This window comes from Semicossyphus pulcher, unplaced genomic scaffold (genome assembly GCF_022749685.1).
Source record: "Semicossyphus pulcher isolate SPU_LCO1_2020_fin unplaced genomic scaffold, fSemPul1.0.p SCAF_18, whole genome shotgun sequence".
In the NCBI taxonomy this organism is placed as follows: domain Eukaryota; kingdom Metazoa; phylum Chordata; class Actinopteri; order Labriformes; family Labridae; genus Semicossyphus; species Semicossyphus pulcher.
In genome coordinates this window covers 13744037-13767161 of record NW_027211691.1, presented here as the reverse complement: position 1 = coordinate 13767161, position 23125 = coordinate 13744037, and the positions used below count along the sequence as shown (strand labels likewise).

At 40.3% G+C, this 23125-nt stretch overlaps 1 protein-coding gene and 2 pseudogenes across 1 annotated transcript; 1 reads left to right on the top strand and 2 right to left on the bottom strand.

Annotated features, from left to right (window-relative positions):
• Positions 1–751: 751 nt before the first annotated feature.
• LOC138596247 (sialic acid-binding Ig-like lectin 12) lies at positions 752–5236 on the bottom strand. Its single transcript, XM_069667871.1, has 7 exons — positions 5209–5236; positions 4567–4941; positions 3942–4247; positions 3580–3840; positions 3280–3370; positions 2534–2583; positions 752–1457 (listed from the first exon to the last, which is right to left on the bottom strand). Exons 1-7 carry the CDS (start codon positions 5234–5236, stop codon positions 1228–1230), a joined length of 1341 nt encoding a protein of 446 aa, XP_069523972.1. The 3' UTR covers positions 752–1227.
• Positions 5237–7839: 2603 nt separating this feature from the next.
• Positions 7840–9502, bottom strand: LOC138596245 (vascular cell adhesion protein 1-like; annotated as a pseudogene).
• Positions 9503–10586: 1084 nt separating this feature from the next.
• On the top strand, positions 10587–22225 carry LOC138596244 (phosphoenolpyruvate carboxykinase [GTP], mitochondrial-like; annotated as a pseudogene).
• Positions 22226–23125: the final 900 nt, after the last annotated feature.

Below are 23125 nucleotides of genomic sequence, written 5' to 3'. Positions count from 1 at the left end.
ACACAGTCAGTGAGGTTAGAGAAGATAATAATCTGAGATGCATTCCCCACCTTTTGATTACTACCTGACAGAGATGCTGCAACACTGAGGGACTGGTGCTGGGTTGGTGGTAGGAGGGAGGTTTGGCTTACAACATGAAGGTTAGATTTCTGTGAAGCTCGAGAAGCACACGTCTCTACCTCTGCTCTTTCACATAACTGGGCATGATACTGAAGCAACATCAACATGGCCCTGTAGTGCCTTTGAGACATTTAACAGTTTCATGGCTGCTAATGTTTACAGGCTGATACCCAAAGATTTTTTTATTTTTGCAAAATTCTGACAAAGAATAGATTAGGTTTTAACATTTTTACTCACAGAAAGATCTAAAATATATTTTAGCGTTAGCTCTTTAATGCACTACTGTCAGAGTCTAATGAAATGCCCCTCATTTTGAGTTAAACTTGGTATTTACATATACATAAACCAGAAGTCCTTTAACTATTCAATATATTGATTTCCCTGTGCCCGAGGATTACTATGCATAATTCATCTTTCCACTTTTGTAATGTTTGTGATTAAATTCTTTGATTTCAGGTGATGTTTACGCACATTATGTAAAAATGTTGGACCAATAAATGCGACTGAGATTATTAGGTATTTTTAGAAGCCAAGGTTTTTATTACTGTGCAATGAATAAATATCTTCAAATACAGAAACTATGTCTCATGTTCATTTTTATAGTAATTAAAATACAAATGAAAATGTGGTTTACAAATTAAGAAAGAAAGTGAATACACAATAGGCACGTAAATGAGACTAAAATGCCTTATTACACATGATAATACTGCAAAACTGAAACTAAAATGATTGATAGTCTAGTTTACTATAATTCATTCTCAACAGTCCCTTACAGACGATTCAACTTTCTCTTGCACATATGTGACATGCAGATTACTAAACACAGCAACAAGGTTGGAACACAAATACAAGCTCTGATAATGTGATTAATTATATACTAGATTGTGATTGCTGAATGTCTCCTGTCTTTAATCAAACAAACTCAGCCATGTTATTTTGGTCATAGCATTTTCTAAATAAACATTTAGGCATACCTTTTCCTTGAATTGTTTTTAAAAGTGTATAGTTTCCTGTTTTAGTAATAAACTAACATAAAACATCTTGTGTAAGCAAAGCAAACTGACTGCATATTAGGAAACTAAACTAAATGTGGTGTTAAAACAATACTCATTTTTTCTTCACTTGAGCATAGAGGTCCTCTGGGCTGTCAGCAGTCTGTCTTAAGCTGTTTGTTGCCTCAGACACTTTGACCTCTGCATACAGCGTATCCTGCTGCTGTCCACTGTCCTGCACTGAGACAGAGACGGGTTGAGGTTTACGTGCAGAAAAGTTGATCTCTCCGTAGTGGATGTTGTCCTCTGTTATGCTGGCTGACTGTTGAAGAGCCAGCACGCCATCTCTTTGACTCTGAAAAATAAATCAAATACCTTTTCAGGGCATATCTTGAATGCAGGAGTCTTGTTGTTTCCATTAGTGATATTTAATTTGAATGAAGTCCCCCAGGGTTTGATTCTTGGGCCTCTATTATTCAGCCTCTACATGCTCATGCTCATGGTTGCTCTGACTACTTGTTTTCTTCTTACACACTAGTTTTAATTCTAACTTCACACTAGAAAATGAACTAATGCTATGCTAACATATCTGACATTTGGATATTCAGTTAGGACAAAGTTGACGGTATAACCTTTTTTAACTTGATGTGTTATCTTTGTTAAATGTTATTTAGGACTCCCAAGTACTCAAATAACATTTTAATCCAATGCGCCAGCTAGCTGTTCCTTCCAAGTTACTAACGTTACTCTTTACTCTGAACAGCTAGTATAATCTTTGACTGTTGGTTACACCTGGCAGTCACTTGATGTAAATATTTTATAACAACTTATATCCATTTAAGAAATTGTTAGTTTAGAGCATTATTTTTATGTATTATTTAGACCATATAAACAAGTAAAGTTATGGTAGACTATAACTAGGCTAAGTTTGACTTTCTAACTGCTGCTGCACATTCCTCCTTTGCATAAATCTTAACACTGCCTCCAGTTAGCTACAGAATAGAATTTAAAGTTTTGCTCTTTGTTTATAAATCATGTTAAAGTCTGGCCAAAATATCTTTCTATATGCTTTAAGAATATATCGAGATCCCTTTGACAATAAAGAAACAGCTTCCTCAAGTCAAAACCAAACTTAAGCTGCATTTATCTATAACTTTCTGATTAAATCAAATCTGCTTTATCTTTAGACACTTTCTGAATCAAAACTGAAACGACAAAAAAATTGTGTTTGTTTGATAGTTGTGTTAGAGTGATGCTTACAGGCTGTTTTGTCACATTGGTTGTGTTTCCTAATATTTAACCCACCACTAACCGCTAACTTCTTAAATATTGCTGAGTCTAAAGACTGATGCTTTACATATCAGGCCAGAGTCACTGTTGACAGATATACTATAAAATCTCCTTACAACACACAGTTCAGCTTATTCTCACCTCAGTCTGTTGAGGAGTTTGATGTTTGGACTTAAACCACCTGGAGGACATTAGAGAGGTCATAATAAGTATACAGTTTCAGGTATAGACTGTTTAAAAAGATGGACGACATGTTAGCTCCTAAAAGGAAAGCCAAAATATTTCCAGCGACCCCTGCTTAATGGCTGCAGTATAGGTCATAAAGCCTGCCTCCTCCATGTTAACAGATGGGACATGAGTGAAACTATAAAATCAAAATACACGATCAATATCACATACGGCTCCTGCAACTGATCTGTTCCAGATTAGCAGAGTAGAGGAGGAACAGCAGCTCCACCCTGAGATCCTTACTGTGCATTCTCTGGCTCCAAAAAACAACACCAGCACTAGATGGCAGTGCCCATCTCGGGGTATTTTGGCTTCAATTTTGTACAATGAGAGCAGATGGAGACGTGTCGACCATCTTTACATACAGTCATTGGTTTCAAGTTTATTAGACCGCCAAAACAAAACAAACAAAGAAATAATTTAAAAAAAAATACTGCAAAATAATAATTAATAATTAATCACGCCAAATCTAGGTTAGAAGCTAGTTGTAGAAGATAGGTAGGTTATACTGACAATAACAAAGAAGCTTTGTCAAACTTGAGTCATGCTAACAGAACAAAGATGTAAAGGTGGAGATTCTGTTGCTGTAGAAACAGAAGATTGCATACTCATACTCATTTCCTTAGGAACGTAGTTTTGCAAAACTTACCAGATAGAGACCGTGAGGAAGATGAGTATGATGAGTATGATGACAACAATCCCTCCAAGAGCTGAACCCCAGAGTAGAGAGTTCTCTGTTCCTTAATAAAACAGTACAAGAAACCAAGTGACTAAAAAACGTAAAAAATGTTGCCATTATTTCTATAAAACCGTTTCATACAAATGCTGTAAAAATGACATTATAGTCAAAAGATGAACACAATGAACAAGCAAAGCTTCACAGCAGCAGAAACAAGGAAAAGGACGAGATTGCCTCAAAACAGGAGATTCACTACAGTTCTACATTTACCTGCATCATTTAAATTAATCCATGATGACGTCTGATTACCGAGATCATTCATGGCCACACAGTAATAAACTCCTCCATCAGTCACAGTGAAGCTGTAAAACTCTCCTTCAGATACGTTCATGGGTCCATCTTTGCTGATCTTGAACCAGATGAAGTGACTGACAGGAGGCTTTGCTCTGCTGGAGCAGGTCAGGTTCACCTGCTCACCTGCTGACACCAAACCTGATGGACTGATGGACACTGAGGTGTTTTTAGGAGCATCTGAGGAAAAAGTGAGATTAACTTTATTCATTAAAAACAGCTGACATTGCATAAATCATCATGTGCTGACAGGATCCAATAACAAACTCTGGTTGCCTCACATGAAACACTGAGAGTCTTTGTCTCCTCTGCTGTCTTCGGATCTTTTCCTTCATTCACAGGATATTTGGCAGAACAGGTGATGTTGTATCCATCATGTTTGTCTGACAGAGTGATGGTCTCCTGGATTTTAGTTGTAAAGTTTCCATCTGTGTTTTCCTCCATGTTGTTGTGAGAGTGTTGTTGGAGATTCCAGGTGAGTTTAGGAGGGGAGTGTGGACAGGGAGTGAAAGCTGAGCAGGTTATATTGACAGACTCCTTCTCCTTCAGATCACCTGAGATCTCTATGCTGGGGCTCCGAGGAGAATCTGTGGTTTAAATTAGACACAAGTTTTACACTGAGGCATACATTTAAATTTACTCACTTTTTTTCTGCAGCTGTCACAGACGGCGAGACTTCTGTCTTGAAAGCGAACAAAGTATAAATAACAGTTTGTTCTGCTTTTCAGTATTCTTACATTTGACCATTTTAATGTCAAACTGTAACAACAGACTCAGTTTAATATAAACTGATGACAAAGTAAAATAACAATAAAAAGTTTTCTATTCGGACCAAAGAAACTGATTTCACTGTTTATAACAAACAACAACATTATAAAGTGACTGATAAAAACAAATCTCTCTTACCTTCAATTGTTATGTGAAGAGGATCACAAACAGCTGTTGCTATGAATGGCGAGTTTATTATTCTGAAGTAGTATTTTTCTGTATATGTTGTGGTTAAGTTGTAAAACAGAGTGGTGCAGTTTTTCTCTTTCAGGTTTCCAGTGATCTTCATTGGATAGATGTTAACTGTCCCACTGCTGTTATAAATCGCATTGTTTAGATTGCTGTCACTTTTAATCCACACTCCAAATGTTTCTCTTGTGCTGATGAAGCCTGTTTCTGGTTCAGCCCTAAAGCTACATGGGATCTGCAAACAAGATCCACTCAGTGCGTCCATCTTCTTCGGTGTCGTAACAAAGAAATGTGACCATTTAGTCCGACAATCAGCCGTAGCATCTGTAAAACCAGACTCATGATTATTATAATGTAGAGCAAAATCTGCACAAAGAAAATGTTGATGATAAACTAAGAGGTAATGTGTTGCATGCTGGTCTTTTTCACTGTGCTGTTAACACATCAGTGTAAAACACTTCACTTTGCAGTCAGAACATAAACAGTTGAAAGTAACTCTGTCTGCTCTTCTTTTCCTGCTTGTTTCTACATAAAGTTCAAACTGTGAACATTAAACATCTTTAAATAAAAGTGAGAGAACAAACAGCTCACCTGAAAGAGAGAAGACACTCTGTAACATGTTGGCTGTCAACATGTTCACACACAGGACTGCAAGGACACCCATCACCTGGATTTGATAATAAGTTACTATTCAATGTCTTAATCAAAGCATCTGTTAAACAAAGCATTTTTCCTTTTGAAGAAATGAAATATGTTTTTTTGTATAGTGTTTCTAAAAAGCAGCTAAATAAAAAGCTCAAACATAAAAAGCAGTAACATTTGATCTTACCAAACAAGCTGCGAGACGCTAAAGAAGAAAAACAATGTTTTAAAATGTGTGACCTTCAGCAGAACTGCAGCAGACCAGTAACCTCCCTGCTAAGCTGCAGAACTAAAAGGAGTCTTCATCCTTCCTGCTCTCACCCTGTGAACGAGGAAGTTGACAGAGGCTGCACGATGGTGCAGTGGTTAGCACTGTTGCCTGACAGCTAGAAGGTTCCTAGTATAAACCCCAGTTCGGACAAAGTGGACCTTTCTGCGTGGAGTTTGCATGTTCCTGTGCATGCCTGGGATCCCTCCAGGTACTCTGGCTTCCTCCCACAGTCCAAAGACATGCTCGTCAGGTTCATTAGTGACTCTAAATTGCCCGTAGGCGTAGGTGTGAGTGTGAAAAGCTGCTGTCAATATGTGTCAGCCCTGTGATGGATTGGCGATCAGCCAAGGGTGTAACCCCACCTCTCGGCCAATGACAGCTGGGATAGGCTCCGGCCCCCTGCCACCCTGAATAGAATAAGCAGAGTAGATAATGTATGGATGGATGGATGGATGGATGGATGGGTAGAGACAGTTAAAGATGGACAGTTAAGGGGGGATAGAGAGAGAATGACGGACAGCAAAGGGACAAGGTTAGAATTGAACTCGGTCCGCTGTGATAAAGACTCAGCTTTAAATGGTACGTGCTCTACCAGATGAGTAACTGGTAGTTTATTTTCATTGTTCAGTAATATAAATATTTAGTTTGTAGCACACACTCATATAGTCATATATTTAGTGTGAGCCACAGGCCTTATCTTGTCAGTACATATACAATATATTTTGAATAAATGAACAACTTCCTCTTTGTACTTAAAGTTCTCAGTATTTTCTCAGCACTCTTCATCAGGTTACTTTCCACCACTTCTCTTTGACTCATTTTGGTTCATTAACCACACAGTGAGAAACCTGAAGCTTTTCACGCTGATGTTTCATTGCACTTACAGCAGCATCTTCAGCATGAGAACGTCAAGTACTGATGGAAACCAGACGAGTCGACTGCATGCTGCAGCTTTTACAGTTGATGTGCCTCACAATGAATGAGAAGTTCTCTTAAAGGACTTTCAGCAAACTGCTGACTGTGTTATAATGTTTGTAATATGTGCACCTGTCAATAAAAGTAGAGATTATTCAACAGCTGGATTATATTAATCCTCATGATTATTTACCACAAAAAATACAACCAAATGCATTCAAGGGGAACTTACGAAACATTTTGCAGACTGCTTTCCTCGTCCTGCCGACTCACAAGCTTTTCATATGATGAAATGATAGTGACTGATGAGTTATTCATTAACTCCATGAGAGGAGCAAATAAAAAGACAAATAGCAAATTGTGTGAACAATGACTTTTTCTTTATTATATAATGGAAAACAAACTTTGTAAAAACCCTAAAAAAAGGTTTGTTTTGATGTATCAATAAAACGTTTTCACACTTTCTGCTCCTCCATCATCTCAAATGTCTCATTTCAATCATCCTAATTTCTCTTCTGAAATTAGATATTTTGAATCCAAAGAAAACAGCATGAAGGCAAATAAAGAGAATTACAATAACAAGAACACAAATCAGCACAGACCTACACAGTGTAAAGATGAAGCTGCAGTATATTATATTTGAGTTATCTGCTAAAGAATAAAAACATCTGTCCTATTTACATTCCATCTTTTGTTCATGTCACCAATCTGCTGCAGAGTAATACCATTTAATAATTCAGAATTAGAGGACGAGAAATAGAGAAGTATTCTATTCATGGTGAACATGATGTCGTCCTCTTCTCCTTCATGATGCTTGAATCTCAATGACTCTGTTCACATCGTCTGCTTCTACTGCTTCCTGTGAAAATAACACAACACAAAGGGAGTGGTGTCAGCGCTCGGCTGTGACTTTAATGCAGCTGAAAGAGAAATACCAGCAGCACTGAGAGTTTGTCTCTGTGAACCAATCAGTCAATATAAAGTAAGATCACTTCTCCTTAATGACATTTGGCTCCATTGCATTCTCCTGTCACTGATGTAATGGAGACATGGATATCTAAACATTGTTGTTTCTGAAGGAATTCTTCTGTATGATTATTCAGTGTTAATGACACATACTCAGAAAACGTTGCTCTTTCAAAATCAAAGCTTTATTCCTTTATTGTTGAAAGAATGATGAACCTGTCCTCAGCTAGTAGCTCACCTCCTCTGGTTTGTTGCAGCATCTTGATCTAAACCAACTGAAAGAAAGAAGATGGAATTAATAAACAAGAATAAAAGTTTACTTTCAGTGTTGTAAGAACATTGTACAGAGACCAATAAGTCATGAACATATTGTCGGAAAGTTTGTCTCACCACTCAAAGATGATGATTGTACTGCAGAGCATTACAATTCACAGGATCTTCATTGTGACGCAGACAACAACCCCAAACTCTGGATCACCTGTAACAAGACAGCACGGTCACCTGCTGCTTAATGGAAGGTGTTATGTCTCTGTAAAATCCGTAACTTTAATTCCACCTTTAACTAAAAGTGTAAACTTGTTAATTACATTTATTGTATCACATAATGGTGCAAGAACTTTGTAAAAGTTGCTTTATAGGGTTAAATAAGCAAACAGAAGAGAAAAGAGAGCGTGTTGGATAAAGCAGATTCACTACAGTTCTACATTTACCTGCATCATTTAAATTAATCCATGATGACGTCTGATTACCGAGATCATTCAGGGCCACACAGTAATAAACTCCTCCATCAGTCACAGTGAAGCTGTAAAACTCTCCTTCAGATACGTTCATGCTTCCATCTTTGCTGGTCTTGAACCAGATGAAGTGACTGACAGGAGGCTTTGCTCTGCTGGAGCAGGTCAGGATCACCTGCTCACCTGCTGACACCAAACCTGATGGACTGATGGACACTGAGGTGTTTTTAGGAGCATCTGAGGAAAAAGTGAGATTAACTTTATTCATTAAAAACAGCTGACATTGCATAAATCATCATGTGCTGACAGGATCCAATAACAAACTCTGGTTGTCTCACATGAAACACTGAGAGTCTTTGTCTCCTCTGCTGTCTTCGGATCTTTTCCTTCATTCACAGGATATTTGGCAGAACAGGTGATGTTGTATCCATCATGTTAGTCTGACAGAGTGATGGTCTCCTGGATTTTAGTTGTAAAGTTTCCATCTGTGTTTTCCTCCATGTTGTTGTGAGAGTGTTGTTGGAGATTCCAGGTGAGTTTAGGAGGGGAGTGTGGACAGGGAGTGAAAGCTAAGCAGGTTATATTGACAGACTCCTTCTCCTTCAGATCACCTGAGATCTCTATGCTGGGGCTCCGAGGAGAATCTGTGGTTTAAATTAGACACAAGTTTTACACTGAGGCATACATTTAAATTTACTCACTTTGTTTCTGCAGCTGTCACAGACGGCGACACTTCTGTCTTGAAAGCGAACAAAGTATAAATAACAGTTTGTTCTACTTTTCAGTATTCTTACATTTGACCATTTTAATGTCAAACTGTAACAACAGACTCAGTTTAATATAAACTGATGACAAAGTAAAATAACAATAAAAAGTTTTCTATTCGGACCAAAGAAACTGATTTCACTGTTTATAACAAACAACAACATTATAAAGTGACTGATAAAAACAAATCTCTCTTACCTTCAATTGTTATGTGAAGAGGATCACAAACAGCTGTTGCTATGAATGGCCAGTTTATTATTCTGAAGTAGTATTTGTCTGTGTATGTTGTGGTTAAGTTGTAAAACAGAGTGGTGCAGTTTTTCTCTTTCAGGTTTCCAGTGATCTTCATTGGATAGGGGTTAACTCTCTCACTGCTGTTATAAATCGCATTGTTTAGATTGCTGTCACTTTTAATCCACATTCCAAATGTTTCTCTTGTGCTGATCAAGTCTGTTTCTGGTTTAGCCCTAAAGCTACATGGGATCTGCAAACAAGATCCACTCAGTGCTTTCATCTTCTTCGGTGTCGTAACAAAGAAATGTGACCAATTAGTCCGACAATCAGTCGTAGCATCTGTAAAATACAGACTCATGATTATTATAATGTAGAGCAAAATCTGCACAAAGAAAATGTTGATGATAAACTAAGAGGTAATGTGTTGCATGCTGGTCTTTTTCACTGTGCTGTTAACACATCAGTATAAAACACTTCACTTTGCAGTCAGAACATGAACAGTTGAAAGTAACTCTGTCTGCTCTTCTTTTCCTGCTTGTTTCTACATAAAGTTCAAACTGTGAACATTAAACATCTTTAAATAAAAGTGAGAGAACAAACAGCTCACCTGAAAGAGAGAAGACACTCAGTAACATGTTGGCTGTCAACATGTTCACACACAGGACTGCAAGGACACCCATCACCTGGATTTGATAATAAGTTGCTATTCAATGTCTTAATCAAAGCATCTGTTAAACAAAGCATTTTTCCTTTTGAAGAAATGAAATATGTTTTTTTGTATAGTGTTTCTAAAAAGCAGCTAAATAAAAAGCTCAAACATAAAAAGCAGTAACATTTGATCTTACCAAACAAGCTGCGAGACGCTAAAGAAGAAAAACAATGTTTTAAAATGTGTGACTTTCAGCAGAACTGCAGCAGACCAGTAACCTCCCTGCTAAGCTGCAGAACTACAAGAAGTCTTCATCCTTCCTGCTCTCACCCTGTGAATGAGGAAATTGACAGAGGCTGCACGATGGTGCAGTGGTTAGCACTGTTGCCTGACAGCTAGAAGGTTCCTAGTATAAACCCCAGTTCGGACGAAGTGTACCTTTCTGCGTGGAGTTTGCATGTTCCTGTGCATGCCTGGGATCCCTCCAGGTACTCTGGCTTCCTCCCACAGTCCAAAGACATGCTCGTCAGGTTCATTAGTGACTCTAAATTGCCCGTAGGCGTAGGTGTGAGTGTGAAAAGCTGCTGTCAATATGTGTCAGCCCTGTGATGGAATGGCGATCAGCCAAGGGTGTAACCCCACCTCTCGGCCAATGACAGCTGGGATAGGCTCCAGCCCCCTGCCACCCCGAATAGAATAAGCAGAGTAGATAATGTATGGATGGATGGATGGATGGATGGATGGATGGGTAGAGACAGTTAAAGATGGACAGTTAAGGGGGGATAGAGAGAGAATGACGGACAGCAAAGGGACAAGGTCAGAATTGAACTCGGTCCGCTGTGATAAAGACTCAGCTTTAAATGGTACGTGCTCTACCAGATGAGTAACTGGTAGTTTATTTTCATTGTTCAGTAATATAAATATTTAGTTTGTAGCACACACTAATATAGTCATGTATTTAGTGTGAGCCACAGGCCTTATCTTGTCAGTACATATAAAATATATTTTGAATAAATGAACAACTTCCTCTTTGTACTTAAAGTTCTCAGTATTTTCTCAGCACTCTTCATCAGGTTACTTTCCACCACTTCTCTTTGACTCATTTTGGTTCATTAACCACACAGTGAGAAACCTGAAGCTTTTCACGCTGATGTTTCATTGCACTTACAGCAGCATCTTCAGCATGAGAACGTCAAGTACTGATGGAAACCAGACGAGTCGACTGCATGCTGCAGCTTTTACAGTTGATGTGTCTCACAATGAATGAGAAGTTCTCTTAAAGGACTTTCAGCAAACTGCTGACTGTGTTATAATGTTTGTAATATGTGCACCTGTCAATAAAAGTAGAGATTATTCAACAGATGGATTATATTAATCCTCATGATTATTTACCACAAAAAATACAACCAAATGCATTCAAGGGGAACTTACGAAACATTTTGCAGACTGCTTTCCTCGTCCTGCCGACTCACAAGCTTTTCATATGATGAAATGATAGTGACTGATGAGTTATTCATTAACTCCATGAGAGGAGCAAATAAAAAGACAAATAGCAAATTGTGTGAACAATGACTTTTTCTTTATTATATAATGGAAAACAAACTTTGTAAAAACCCTAAAAAAAGGTTTGTTTTGATGTATCAATAAAACGTTTTCACACTTTCTGCTCCTCCATCATCTCAAATGTCTCATTTCAATCATCCTAATTTCTCTTCTGAAATTAGATATTTTGAATCCAAAGAAAACAGCATGAAGGCAAATAAAGAGAATTACAATAACAAGAACACAAATCAGCACAGACCTACACAGTGTAAAGATGAAGCTGCAGTATATTATATTTGAGTTATCTGCTAAAGAATAAAAACATCTGTCCTATTTACATTCCATCTTTTGTTCATGTCACCAATCTGCTGCAGAGTAATACCATTTAATAATTCAGAATTAGAGGACGAGAAATAGAGAAGTATTCTATTCATGGTGAACATGATGTCGTCCTCTTCTCCTTCATGATGCTTGAATCTCAATGACTCTGTTCACATCGTCTGCTTCTACTGCTTCCTGTGAAAATAACACAACACAGAGGGAGTGGTGTCAGCGCTCGGCTGTGACTTTAATGCATCTGAAAGAGAAATACCAGCAGCACTGAGAGTTTGTTTCTGTGAACCAATCAGTCAATATAAAGTAAGATCACTTCTCCTTAATGACATTTGGCTCCATTGCATTCTCCTGTCACTGATGTAATGGAGACATGGATATCTAAACATTGTTGTTTCTGAAGGAATTCTTCTGTATGATTATTCAGTGTTAATGACACACACTCAGAAAATGTTGCTCTTTCAAAATAAAAGCTTTATTCCTTTATTGTTGAAAGAATGATGAACCTGTCCTCAGCTAGTAGCTCACCTCCTCTGGTTTGTTGCAGCATCTTGATCTAAACCAACTGAAAGAAAGAAGATGGAATTAATAAACAAGAATAAAAGTTTACTTTCAGTGTTTTAAGAACATTGTACAGAGACCAATAAGTCATGAACATATTGTCGGAAAGTTTGTCTCACCACTCAAAGATGATGATTGTACTGCAGAGCATTACAATTCCCAGGATCTTCATTGTGACGCAGACAACAACCCCAAACTCTGGATCACCTGTAACAAGACAGCACGGTCACCTGCTGCTTAATGGAAGGTGTTATGTCTCTGAAAAATCCGTAACTTTAATTCCACCTTTAACTAAAAGTGTAAACTTGTTAATTACATTTATTGTATCACATAATGGTGCAAGAACTTTGTAAAAGTTGCTTTATAGGGTTAAACAAGCAAACAGAAGTGAAAAGAGAGCGTGTTGGATAAAGCAGATTCACTACAGTTCTACATTTACCTGCATCATTTAAATTAATCCATGATGACGTCTGATTACCGAGATCATTCATGGCCACACAGTAATGAACTCCTCCATCTGTCACAGGGAAGCTGTAAAACTCTCCTTCAGATACGATCATGCTTCCATCTTTGCTGATCTTGAACCAGATGAAGTGACTGACAGGAGGCTTTGCTCTGCTGGAGCAGGTCAGGATCACCTGCTCACCTGCTGACACCAAACCTGATGGACTGATGGACACTGAGGTGTTTTTAGGAGCATCTGAGGAAAAAGAGAGATTAACTTTATTCATTAAAAACAGCTGACATTGCATAAATCATCATGTGCTGACAGGATCCAAATACAAACTCTGGTTGTCTCACATGAAACACTGAGAGTCTTTGTCTCCTCTGCTGTCTTCGGATCTTTTCCTTCATTCACAGGATATTTGGCAGAACAGGTGATGTTGTATCCATCATATTATTATTGCAACATTCGAAAACAATGACAAATACTCTGATCACTTTGCTTTGCTTCAGTCCCCCCAACACACCTGCACCTCTGCTTTCTGCACAGCTTCTGGCCCCGCCCCCTCTTTCTGTCTGTCTCTCTGTCTGCTTTGTTGACTGTCTTCATCAGCAGTCTGTTTAATTAAGTCACAAAAGTTAAATATTTTCTCTCCCAATTCAGTTCTCACAGCACGTGAGCCGCGTGTGCACGAGGGACATTATTAATGACTTAGCGATCAAAACGATCCATCGATCGTTACCGAATGACATCTGCACCTTTTTATAAGCTTTATTAACAGTGACAATCAATGCATTTACAATAGGGACATACGGTGATACACAGTAGGAATGTTTACATTGCGCAGAACTGCATATGATTGTGTGCGGACAGAGAGCGTCCTGATGTCCTGTGACTCATGTCACTGTTTCAGTGCGCTTCCTCAACAAGGAGAGCGGGCGAACACTACCGGTGGTAACTCGGTTCAAATCGACAGTAAAAACGGTCTTGTCCAGAGAACCATCTAGCAGGGCTTTGAGGCTGAGTTTGTCATTTAAAAGACCCTTTTCTTTATCCATTTCTGCTCACATTTGTTTCTGCATGCTATCCACAACATTGCAGCTGCATCGGTTCCTGATTTCTCAAACTACGGGGCGGGCGGAGGCTCAGAATAATAGAACGCGTGTGCGTTAATCGCGCCTTAAAATAATTAGTGGCGTTAAAGGGAATGTAACCTTGACAGCCCTAAAATAAACATTTTGTTTTCCTTCAAGGTGACTGCCAGTATGGGGATCATGACGCGCATGGGCACTCCTGTCCTGAATAAACTGGCTGAAGGAACAGAGTTTGTCCGCTGTCAGCATTCTTTGGGAAGACCTTTACCACTTAAAGGTACAAAATCCAAGAGCCTGACACAAGTTGTCTGACTGCTTTGTAATGTCCAATGTTCCCTCTCTCTCTCTCTGTCTCTCTCTGGCCCTACTCTGGTTATACATTATACATCCTTTATCATCCAACCTCTCTAGCACCGTTGGTAAACTCTTGGCCCTGTAACCCAGAGAAAGTGCTGATATCTCACCTGCCGGACATGAGGCAGATCATGTCCTTCGGCAGTGGCTATGGAGGAAACTCTCTCCTGGGGAAGAAGTGCTTTGCCCTCCGCATCGCCTCCCGCATCGCCAAGGATGAGGGTTGGCTGGCTGAACACATGCTGGTGAGTGTGTGATGATGTCCTGAATGCTTGATACATAATTCTTGATGGTAAAACTTGCAAGATGTTTATTTTGTGCTCTTAAAACTTAACGTAAATGTTTCGTGTATCTAGTGTAGACTATTGTAGTGGTCCTTCTTTTATTAGTGTTGGTCAAAAGGTTGAGTAAAAATTATAGAATGATTAATAAACATTTTTATTGCCCACTCCTTCTCTTTAGATCCTGGGTATCACTAACCCTCAGGGAGTGAAGCGTTACGTAGCAGCGGCCTTCCCTAGCGCCTGTGGTAAAACCAACTTAGCCATGATGAAACCAGCTCTGCCAGGCTGGAAGGTTGAGTGTGTAGGCGATGACATTGCATGGATGAAATTTGACAGCCAAGGTGAGAGGGAGGAGGAGAAGGTTCACACACATGGAATACTTTTTTCATCCATCGGTATCTTAGCAAATCCTAATTTGTTTGTATGATGATTCCGTCTCTACAGGTAAACTGAGAGCCATCAACCCAGAGAACGGCTTTTTTGGCGTGGCTCCCGGCACCTCAGACAAGACCAACCCCTACGCCATGGCCACCATTGCCAAAAACACTGTGTTCACAAATGTTGGCGAGACCAGCGATGGAGGAGTGTGGTGGGAGGGCCTTGACCTCCCTGCAGCTGGGGTCACCCTCACAGACTGGCACGGCAAAACCTGGAAGAAAGGTAACATCAACCTGGCATTCCAGGCTATATAAAAACAATATAGCCTATAGACTGACAGGCAGGCACTAAACAGTAGTTTTACTGATGTGATTTCAGAGCAGGTTAGTTTTATGTTAAACTTGAAGAATTAGTCACGCTAATCCCCTTCACAACAGACTGTGAATACATCAATCTAACATAAGGAATAAAAGTAACACCCACTGAGTTTTCAGTGCCATCTACAGGTTTGCCAAAACAATGTGTTTCATTTAGTGACCTAAAGATCAGACTAAATATTATCTATGATATTTATATTTGGATGTTCATCGAATGTAAAATAACTATTGTAGTGATAGGAGTAAGTCCACAGTTTCCCATAGATGGTGTATCTCTCATCCTGGGTAACGATTTGGCTGGGGGTAAAGTTTTATTAAATCCTCAAGTAACTGCTGTTCCTCTTTCTGAACATCTCTATGATTTGGAGCAGAGTTTTCCGGAGGTGTTTACTGTTTGCGCTGTTACACGCGCAATGTCAAAAAGACAGAAGCAGGATCCAACTGATGAAGTAGGCGAGGTAGAATTAGGGGATAGTTTCATGAAGGATGACACTGAATGTTTAGCTTCTTTGCCAGTTGTTTCACCTCCTGCTCCGTCTTCTCCATCCGTTGTCACTTCCATTTCATCCATTTCCGATGAGAAACTTAGCTCTAAAGTGTGTATGTCACGGGAGCTGCTTATCGTTGAACAGAAACGTGATTCGTCACTAACTTCTTCTTTTGATGCTGTTGTCCCAGGGGATGAAGTTGAGAAAATGTCCACACGTTATTTTTTGAAAGACGATGTGCTCGTCCGTAAATGGACACCATCGCATGTGTCCACACAGGATGATTGGAGTGTTGTGACACAAATTGTAAGTCCGCAAACGTATAGACATGAGGTCCTCAAATTGGCTCACGACAATCCGCTTGCTGGCCATTTAGGGGTTAATAAAACCTATGTCCGAATCTTGCGGTGTTTTTTCTGGCCAGGACTGAAACGGGATGTGCGGCAGTATTGCAAAACATGTCATTTCTGCCAAGTTTCGGGTAAACCGAATCAGAGTATTCCTTCATATCCTCTTTATCCGATTCCAGTTGTGGGTGAGCCGTTTGAGCGCGTTCTTGTAGACTGTGTTGGTCCCTTTCCACGCACAAAAGCTGGTAATAAGTTTCTTTTGACCGTTATGTGTTCTGCAACTCGGTTTCCTGAAGCCATTCCCATGCGCAAAATCACGGCCCCTACTGTTGCAAAGGCACTGATAACATTTTTCTCTTTGTTTGGGTTACTTAAAGTAATACAAACTGATCAGGGATCCAATTTCATGTTATGTTTTAAGTTATGAAACAACTTGACATTACTCACTGCTTTCAAGTGCATATCATCCAGAGAGCCAGGGAGCTATTGAACGTTTCCACCAGACTCTAAAATCTATGCTATGCACTTATTGCCTGGAGGTTAACAAAGACTGGGACGAGGGTGTCCATCTCCTCCTCTTTGCTGCTCGTGAGGTGGTTCAGGAGTCCCTGGGCTTTAGTCCGGCAGAGTTGCTCTTTGCGCACACTGTGCGAGGCCCTCTCAAGCTCTTGCAGGAGAAATGGCTGAGTGATAGCAAACCGCAGAATTTGTTTGACTACGTTAGTAATTTTCGTTTCAAACTTCATCGCGCGTGTGAATTGGCAAAGCAAAACATGTCTGCTGCCCAAACAAAAATGAAAACATGGTTTGATAAAGACGCTAAAAGTAGAAGTTTCAGTCCTGGTGATAAAGTGTTGGTGTTGTTGCCCATTCCTGGTTCTGCGCTGCAGGCCCGTTACAGGGGCCCTTACGTAGTACAGAAAAAAGTGAGTGACCGAGACTACATAGTTTCCACTCCGGAGCGGAGACGGCAAAGCAGATTGTGCCATATAAATATGTTGAAGCCGTACCTGGACAGAGACTCTGCCCCTTTGTCTTCTGTGACTGAGGAGGGCAAAACAGTTTTGGCGCTGTCCAGTGCTGAACTTATTGACGAGGCTCAGGTAGAAGCGTTGCTGTCCAGTGCTGATCCCGCTGAGACACCGACTGCTTCAGACATTCCGGATGAGGATGTTTCTGGTCCGTCCTGTGGTGTCGTTCAAGGACGGTTAAATAATTCGGAAATGTTGTCTAAACTTGATGAGTGTTTTCTGCATTTAACTGAGTTACAGCGTGAGGATGTGGTCAGTTTAATAAAAAGTCACGTTTCATTATTTTCAGATGTTCCAACTCAGACTCATGTGCTGCAACACGATATTGATGTGGGGGATTCTCCTCCGATAAAGCAGCATGCCTATAGAGTTAATCCAGATAAGCGTCTACGTCTGCAGAAGCAAGTTGATTACATGCTTGAAAATGGCATTGCAGAGCCCAGCTCGAGTTCTTGGAGTTCACTGTGTCTTCTAGCTGGCAAATCTGATGGCTCTGATCGGTTTTGCACGGATTTTCGTAAAGTGAATGGGGTTACTAAAGCAGACTGTTTTCCTCTTCCCCGGGTTGAGGATTGCGTTGATCATGTCGGCAGTGCCAATTATGTAACAAAACTTGACCTGTTAAAAGGGTATTGGCAGGTGCCCTTGACTCCTCGGGCGAAGGAGATCTCTGTGTTTGTGACCCCTGATGCTTTCCTGCAATATTCTGTTATGCCGTTTGGCGTGCGTAATGCTCCTGCTACGTTTCAGCGTTTAGTTAATACCGTGTTGTCCGGTATTTCAGGTTGTGAAGCGTATCTTGATGATATAGTTGTGTACTCCACTTTGTGGGACGAGCATATTCGGCAGCTTCATATAGTGTTCGGCCGGCTGCGTGATGCTAATCTCACACTGAATCTGGCGAAGTGCGAATTTGGACAAGCTACGGTGACATACTTGGGTAAAGTTGTGGGCCGGGGGCATGTCAAGCCGGTAACTTCAAAGGTGGAAGCTATCCTGTCCTTCCCTGCTCCGACTTCTCGGCGTGAGCTACGCCGTTTTTTTGGGGATGGCAGGATATTACAGAAGCTTCTGTAAAAACTTTTCTGCTGTTGCGGCTCCGCTCACTGACCTGTTGAGCCCTAAGGTTCGGTTTCAGTGGTCAGACAATTGTCAGCGCGCTTTTGAATGTGTTAAGGCTTTGATGACTCACGCTCCTGTCCTTGCTGCGCCTGCGTTCGATCGTCCGTTCAAACTTGCTGTTGATGCGAGTGATGCGGGGGCGGGTGCTGTGCTCCTTCAGGAGGGGAATGATGGAGTAGAGCATCCAGTTTCGTATTTCTCCAGAAAATTTAATCGGCACCAACGCGTGTACTCTACCATTGGAAAAGAGGCGCTTGCTCTCGTATTGTCACTGAAGCATTTTGAGGTTTATGTCGGTTCTGCCAGTACGCTTACTATCATATACACTGACCATAATCCACTCGTGTTCATAAATCAGATGCGAAACACAAATACTCGATTAATGCGCTGGGCTCTTTTCTTGCAGTCCTTCAATGTGGAGGTCAGGCATATTAAGGGCCGAGATAATGTCCTGGCCGACACGTTGTCGCGCGCTTAATGAAAATGTCTACTGTGTCCACATTTATCATCTTAGGGTGGGGGTGTTACGTGTGGCCAGTTCTCTCCCTGTGTCTCTGATTCTCCATCCTCCTTCTGCCTGCTGCGCACCTGAGTGCAATGAGCGCTCAGGGAGGGGGAGGAGATATAGAGGTGCAGGGAGAGCAGAGTGAGGAGGGCAGACACACACACGCAGACAGCAACCTCGTGGTGAGGAGGGTTTTTCTTTTGTTTTTTTTATATTGTTGGGGTTTTGTTGTTTTAGTTTGGGCTGGAGATTTCCGGTAGTCTAGTTATTTCGTCTTTTGTTTTATGATGATTTTCCCAGTTTAGGTAGTTTAGGGGGAGGTGCTGGGAGCGACGGTCCATTGCGTGGCTGGCCCAGTACTTGCCCACTTTTGTTCATTTTGGCCGGGGTCTCCAGCTCCTTTTTTTTCCTTATCACTTATTTTCGTAGTGATGATTTTCTGATTCTTTATTCAATAAACAAATTAAAACCCTGTGGGTTTTCAAACATTCTTCTGTTGTGTGGCGTCCTTTTTAAATATGTTGCGGTCCTCATTGTGAGCCTTTGTTTTGTCTTATACTTATTTTGAGAGGCCGTAACATCTGTTAAAAGGAAACTCGACTCCGTGTGCCCACCCCAATTCCCGCTCAGTGTCCTATCATTGACCCCCATTGGGAGAGTGAGGAGGGCGTCCCCATCGATGCCATTATTTTCGGTGGCAGAAGGCCAGAAGGTTGGTGCTCATCTCATTCGATAAGTGTTGATAAAAGCATTTTCACATGATTTCACATTTTAAACATGTAGTTTTTAGTCATCAGTGGTGTGACTGGCAAAGAGGGAAGGAAGATTAAAAAGGTGAAGTTACCTTGATATAAAGCAACCAGAAAAGGAAGTCTACAAATATCATGTCTGAGACAGATAAAGGCAAGATATATTATAAACAATTAATTAGGGAAACGAAAAGGCAAAACATTTTTTAATAGAGGAACAGAGGAAAGATATTTTGCAAGTAGTTTCTATAAAGTTTAAGCGATATTACAGTCATGACTGCCATTTCCTTCCACTATTGTATGTTTAATTCAGACTGAAACTGAGCCATGAAATAGTGTGCACAAAACAGATCTCAGAGTAAAGCCACTGATATAAATTGAACAACAGAGGATCAAATACAAAGTATACTGTATACGGCCTTCCTCACATAACGGTTGTCATGAGTTTCTAGTTTAGTTCCGGTTTTCTTGTATTTTGGGTGTTCAATTATTATTTCTTGTTTAACCATGTCACTTTGTCTCCCTGTCATGAGTTTTCATTGTTCAATTTTGTATTTAATATATTGTGTTCTTGTCTTGATTTAGTCTTGTTTAGTTATGTAATTCATTTGTGTTTTATTGTCTAGAGATTTTCTGCATGAGTTCTACTATCACAGTCCTGAGTTTGGTTTTTAGTGTTTCCTGTTTTATTTTGTAGCCCTATGTATGTTTTGTCTTGTTTTACTTCCTGCCTTTGTGTGTTTTCCCGCCTGTTGGATTATGTGCCCTGCCCTTATTGTTTTCACCTGCTCCCTTGATTGTCTCACCTGTGTCTGATTAGCCTCACCTCCTAAGTTTATTTAGTCTTTGTGCTCCCTTGTCTCGTGTGCCAGTAAACCAGCTCCGTGCCGTCATCACTTCAGGAATTGTCAGCATTTGCTCCATGCCCGTCTTGTCAGGTTTTGTACTTTTATTTTGATACTTTGTCAAGCCCTTGGTTTTGTCAGTAGGTTTTCCTCCTTGTGAGTGATTTTCTGTTGTTCTTTAATAGTGACCTTTTTCCTCCTTGTGAGTGATTTTCTGTTGCACTTTAATAATTAAAGATTTGTTTATTTTCTACTTTTGCCTCCTGAGTCATGCATTTGGGTTCGAGTCCTTGTTCAGTTGTGACAACGGTGTTTGTGCTGACTTCTATTGAATTTCCCCTCTGGGGATCAATAAAGTACGATCTTCTCTTCTTTGAAGGGGCCGTTTCATTTTAATGGATATTCACACATTTTGTATGGGTTTCACATTTTTGGGTGTTTATTGTTCACTGTGAAAAAGTAAAAACTCCATAATTCTGTGTTTTTCCAGAATAGTTTTTATAAAGGTAGCCTCTGAAATGGGCCGTTCATAACAGCTGCAGGTTTCTACGTAGAACCTTGCTTTCACTGAAATCGACCAATCATCATTCACCTCAGGCTGCCTTCTTCACTAGCTTGTTGTCAAGTTGTTAAGATTTCAACTTCCGATACCTCCTGCCGGGCTCGTACATATAAGGCCGAATAACCGATCCTAGAGCAGCCATGTTTTCTACAACTTCGGAGTGACTGTGCAGTGCGGCCGCTTCCTCACGTGGGATCGCACACGTTGGGGAGGGGCTATGCTGTCACTCCAAATACTGTCATGGTCAAACCTTTCAATGGCAAAACGACTTGTTCGTTTCAGAAAGACGGAGAGGCTCTGAAGAATAATTAAATTAAAATATGTATATAATTTTAAAAATTAAACAAACTTATCCAATATGATTCAATTAGAATAATAGAAGATTGATGGCATAGCTAAAATATGTCCCTTTTAACATATATGTTTGAGTCATTACACCTACAATCTTTATTACATATTGACATGGGGTGTCAACACTTACAACACAAAACTAAGTGTGCAAGAAAATGATAGCATGCTTATGTTTCAGGAGTCCCTCTGGTTTACGAGTCCTTAAACTGGCAGCATGGAGTCTTTGTTGGAGCAGCAATGAGGTCGGAAGCCACAGCAGCTGCTGAGCATCAAGGTACAACCTCACACACATTATTTTCCTGTAGTCTAAATCCTTTACATATATTAGTGCTGATTTACAGATCTGAAAACAGAGACTTGATTGTTGTAGCGTTCATGGTGAATTTTTTTTGTGACTATCTTTTGTCATCACTTGTTATACATCAAACATTACTGAATTTCCCTGTTTAAGACATTTTTATGTTAATGGGGTGGTAAGGAAGTGACTATTGCTACATCTAAAGTGTTTCATATTTCCTTCAGGAAAGGTGATCATGCATGACCCCTTTGCCATGCGCCCGTTCTTCGGTTACAACTTTGGCGACTACCTCGCTCACTGGCTGAGCATGGAGAGCCGAAAGGCCCCCACTCATCTGCCCAAGATCTTCCACGTCAACTGGTTCAGAAAGGACCCTTCCACCGGCTCCTTCCTCTGGCCCGGCTTTGGCGAAAACGCCCGCGTACTGGAGTGGATCTTCAAGCGCTGCAGCCGGGAGAGGGAGGATGAGGCAGCCAAGAAGAGCATTATTGGCTGGCTGCCAGAAGATGGCGCCATCGACACTACAGGTCTCAGCAGCAATGTTGATATGGGTGCTCTGTTTGACGTGCCTGCGCCTTTCTGGCAGAAGGAGACAAAGGAGTTGAGAGCTTACTTCACTCAGCAAGTTGGAGCTGATCTGCCAGCTCAGGTGGAGGCTGAGCTGAAGGCACTGGAGGACAGAGTGCACAATTAAAAACCTACTGACAGGAAGTCCATCAAAAAACAGGGAGGAAGTCTTTAGTAAAACAGGATTCAGATTATTTGGGCGCAATCAGTCACTGGCTGAGTTCACATACACTGAGAATTTAGACCTGAACCCGGTTAGTTAGAAAACTGTTTGGGGTTTATTCATAAAAACTGGGATTCTTAATTGTTAATAATTCAGAAAAGCAAGAAAGATGTTATTTCTCTTTGCATGAAAACACAGTCAGTGAGGTTAGAGAAGATAATAATCTGAGATGCATTCCCCACCTTTTGATTACTACCTGACAGAGATGCTGCAACACTGAGGGACTGGTGCTGGGTTGGTGGTAGGAGGGAGGTTTGGCTTACAACATGAAGGTTAGATTTCTGTGAAGCTCGAGAAGCACACGTCTCTACCTCTGCTCTTTCACATAACTGGGCATGATACTGAAGCAACATCAACATGGCCCTGTAGTGCCTTTGAGACATTTAACAGTTTCATGGCTGCTAATGTTTACAGGCTGATACCCAAAGATTTTTTTATTTTTGCAAAATTCTGACAAAGAATAGATTAGGTTTTAACATTTTTACTCACAGAAAGATCTAAAATATATTTTAGCGTTAGCTCTTTAATGCACTACTGTCAGAGTCTAATGAAATGCCCCTCATTTTGAGTTAAACTTGGTATTTACATATACATAAACCAGAAGTCCTTTAACTATTCAATATATTGATTTCCCTGTGCCCGAGGATTACTATGCATAATTCATCTTTCCACTTTTGTAATGTTTGTGATTAAATTCTTTGATTTCAGGTGATGTTTACGCACATTATGTAAAAATGTTGGACCAATAAATGCGACTGAGATTATTAGGTATTTTTAGAAGCCAAGGTTTTTATTACTGTGCAATGAATAAATATCTTCAAATACAGAAACTATGTCTCATGTTCATTTTTATAGTAATTAAAATACAAATGA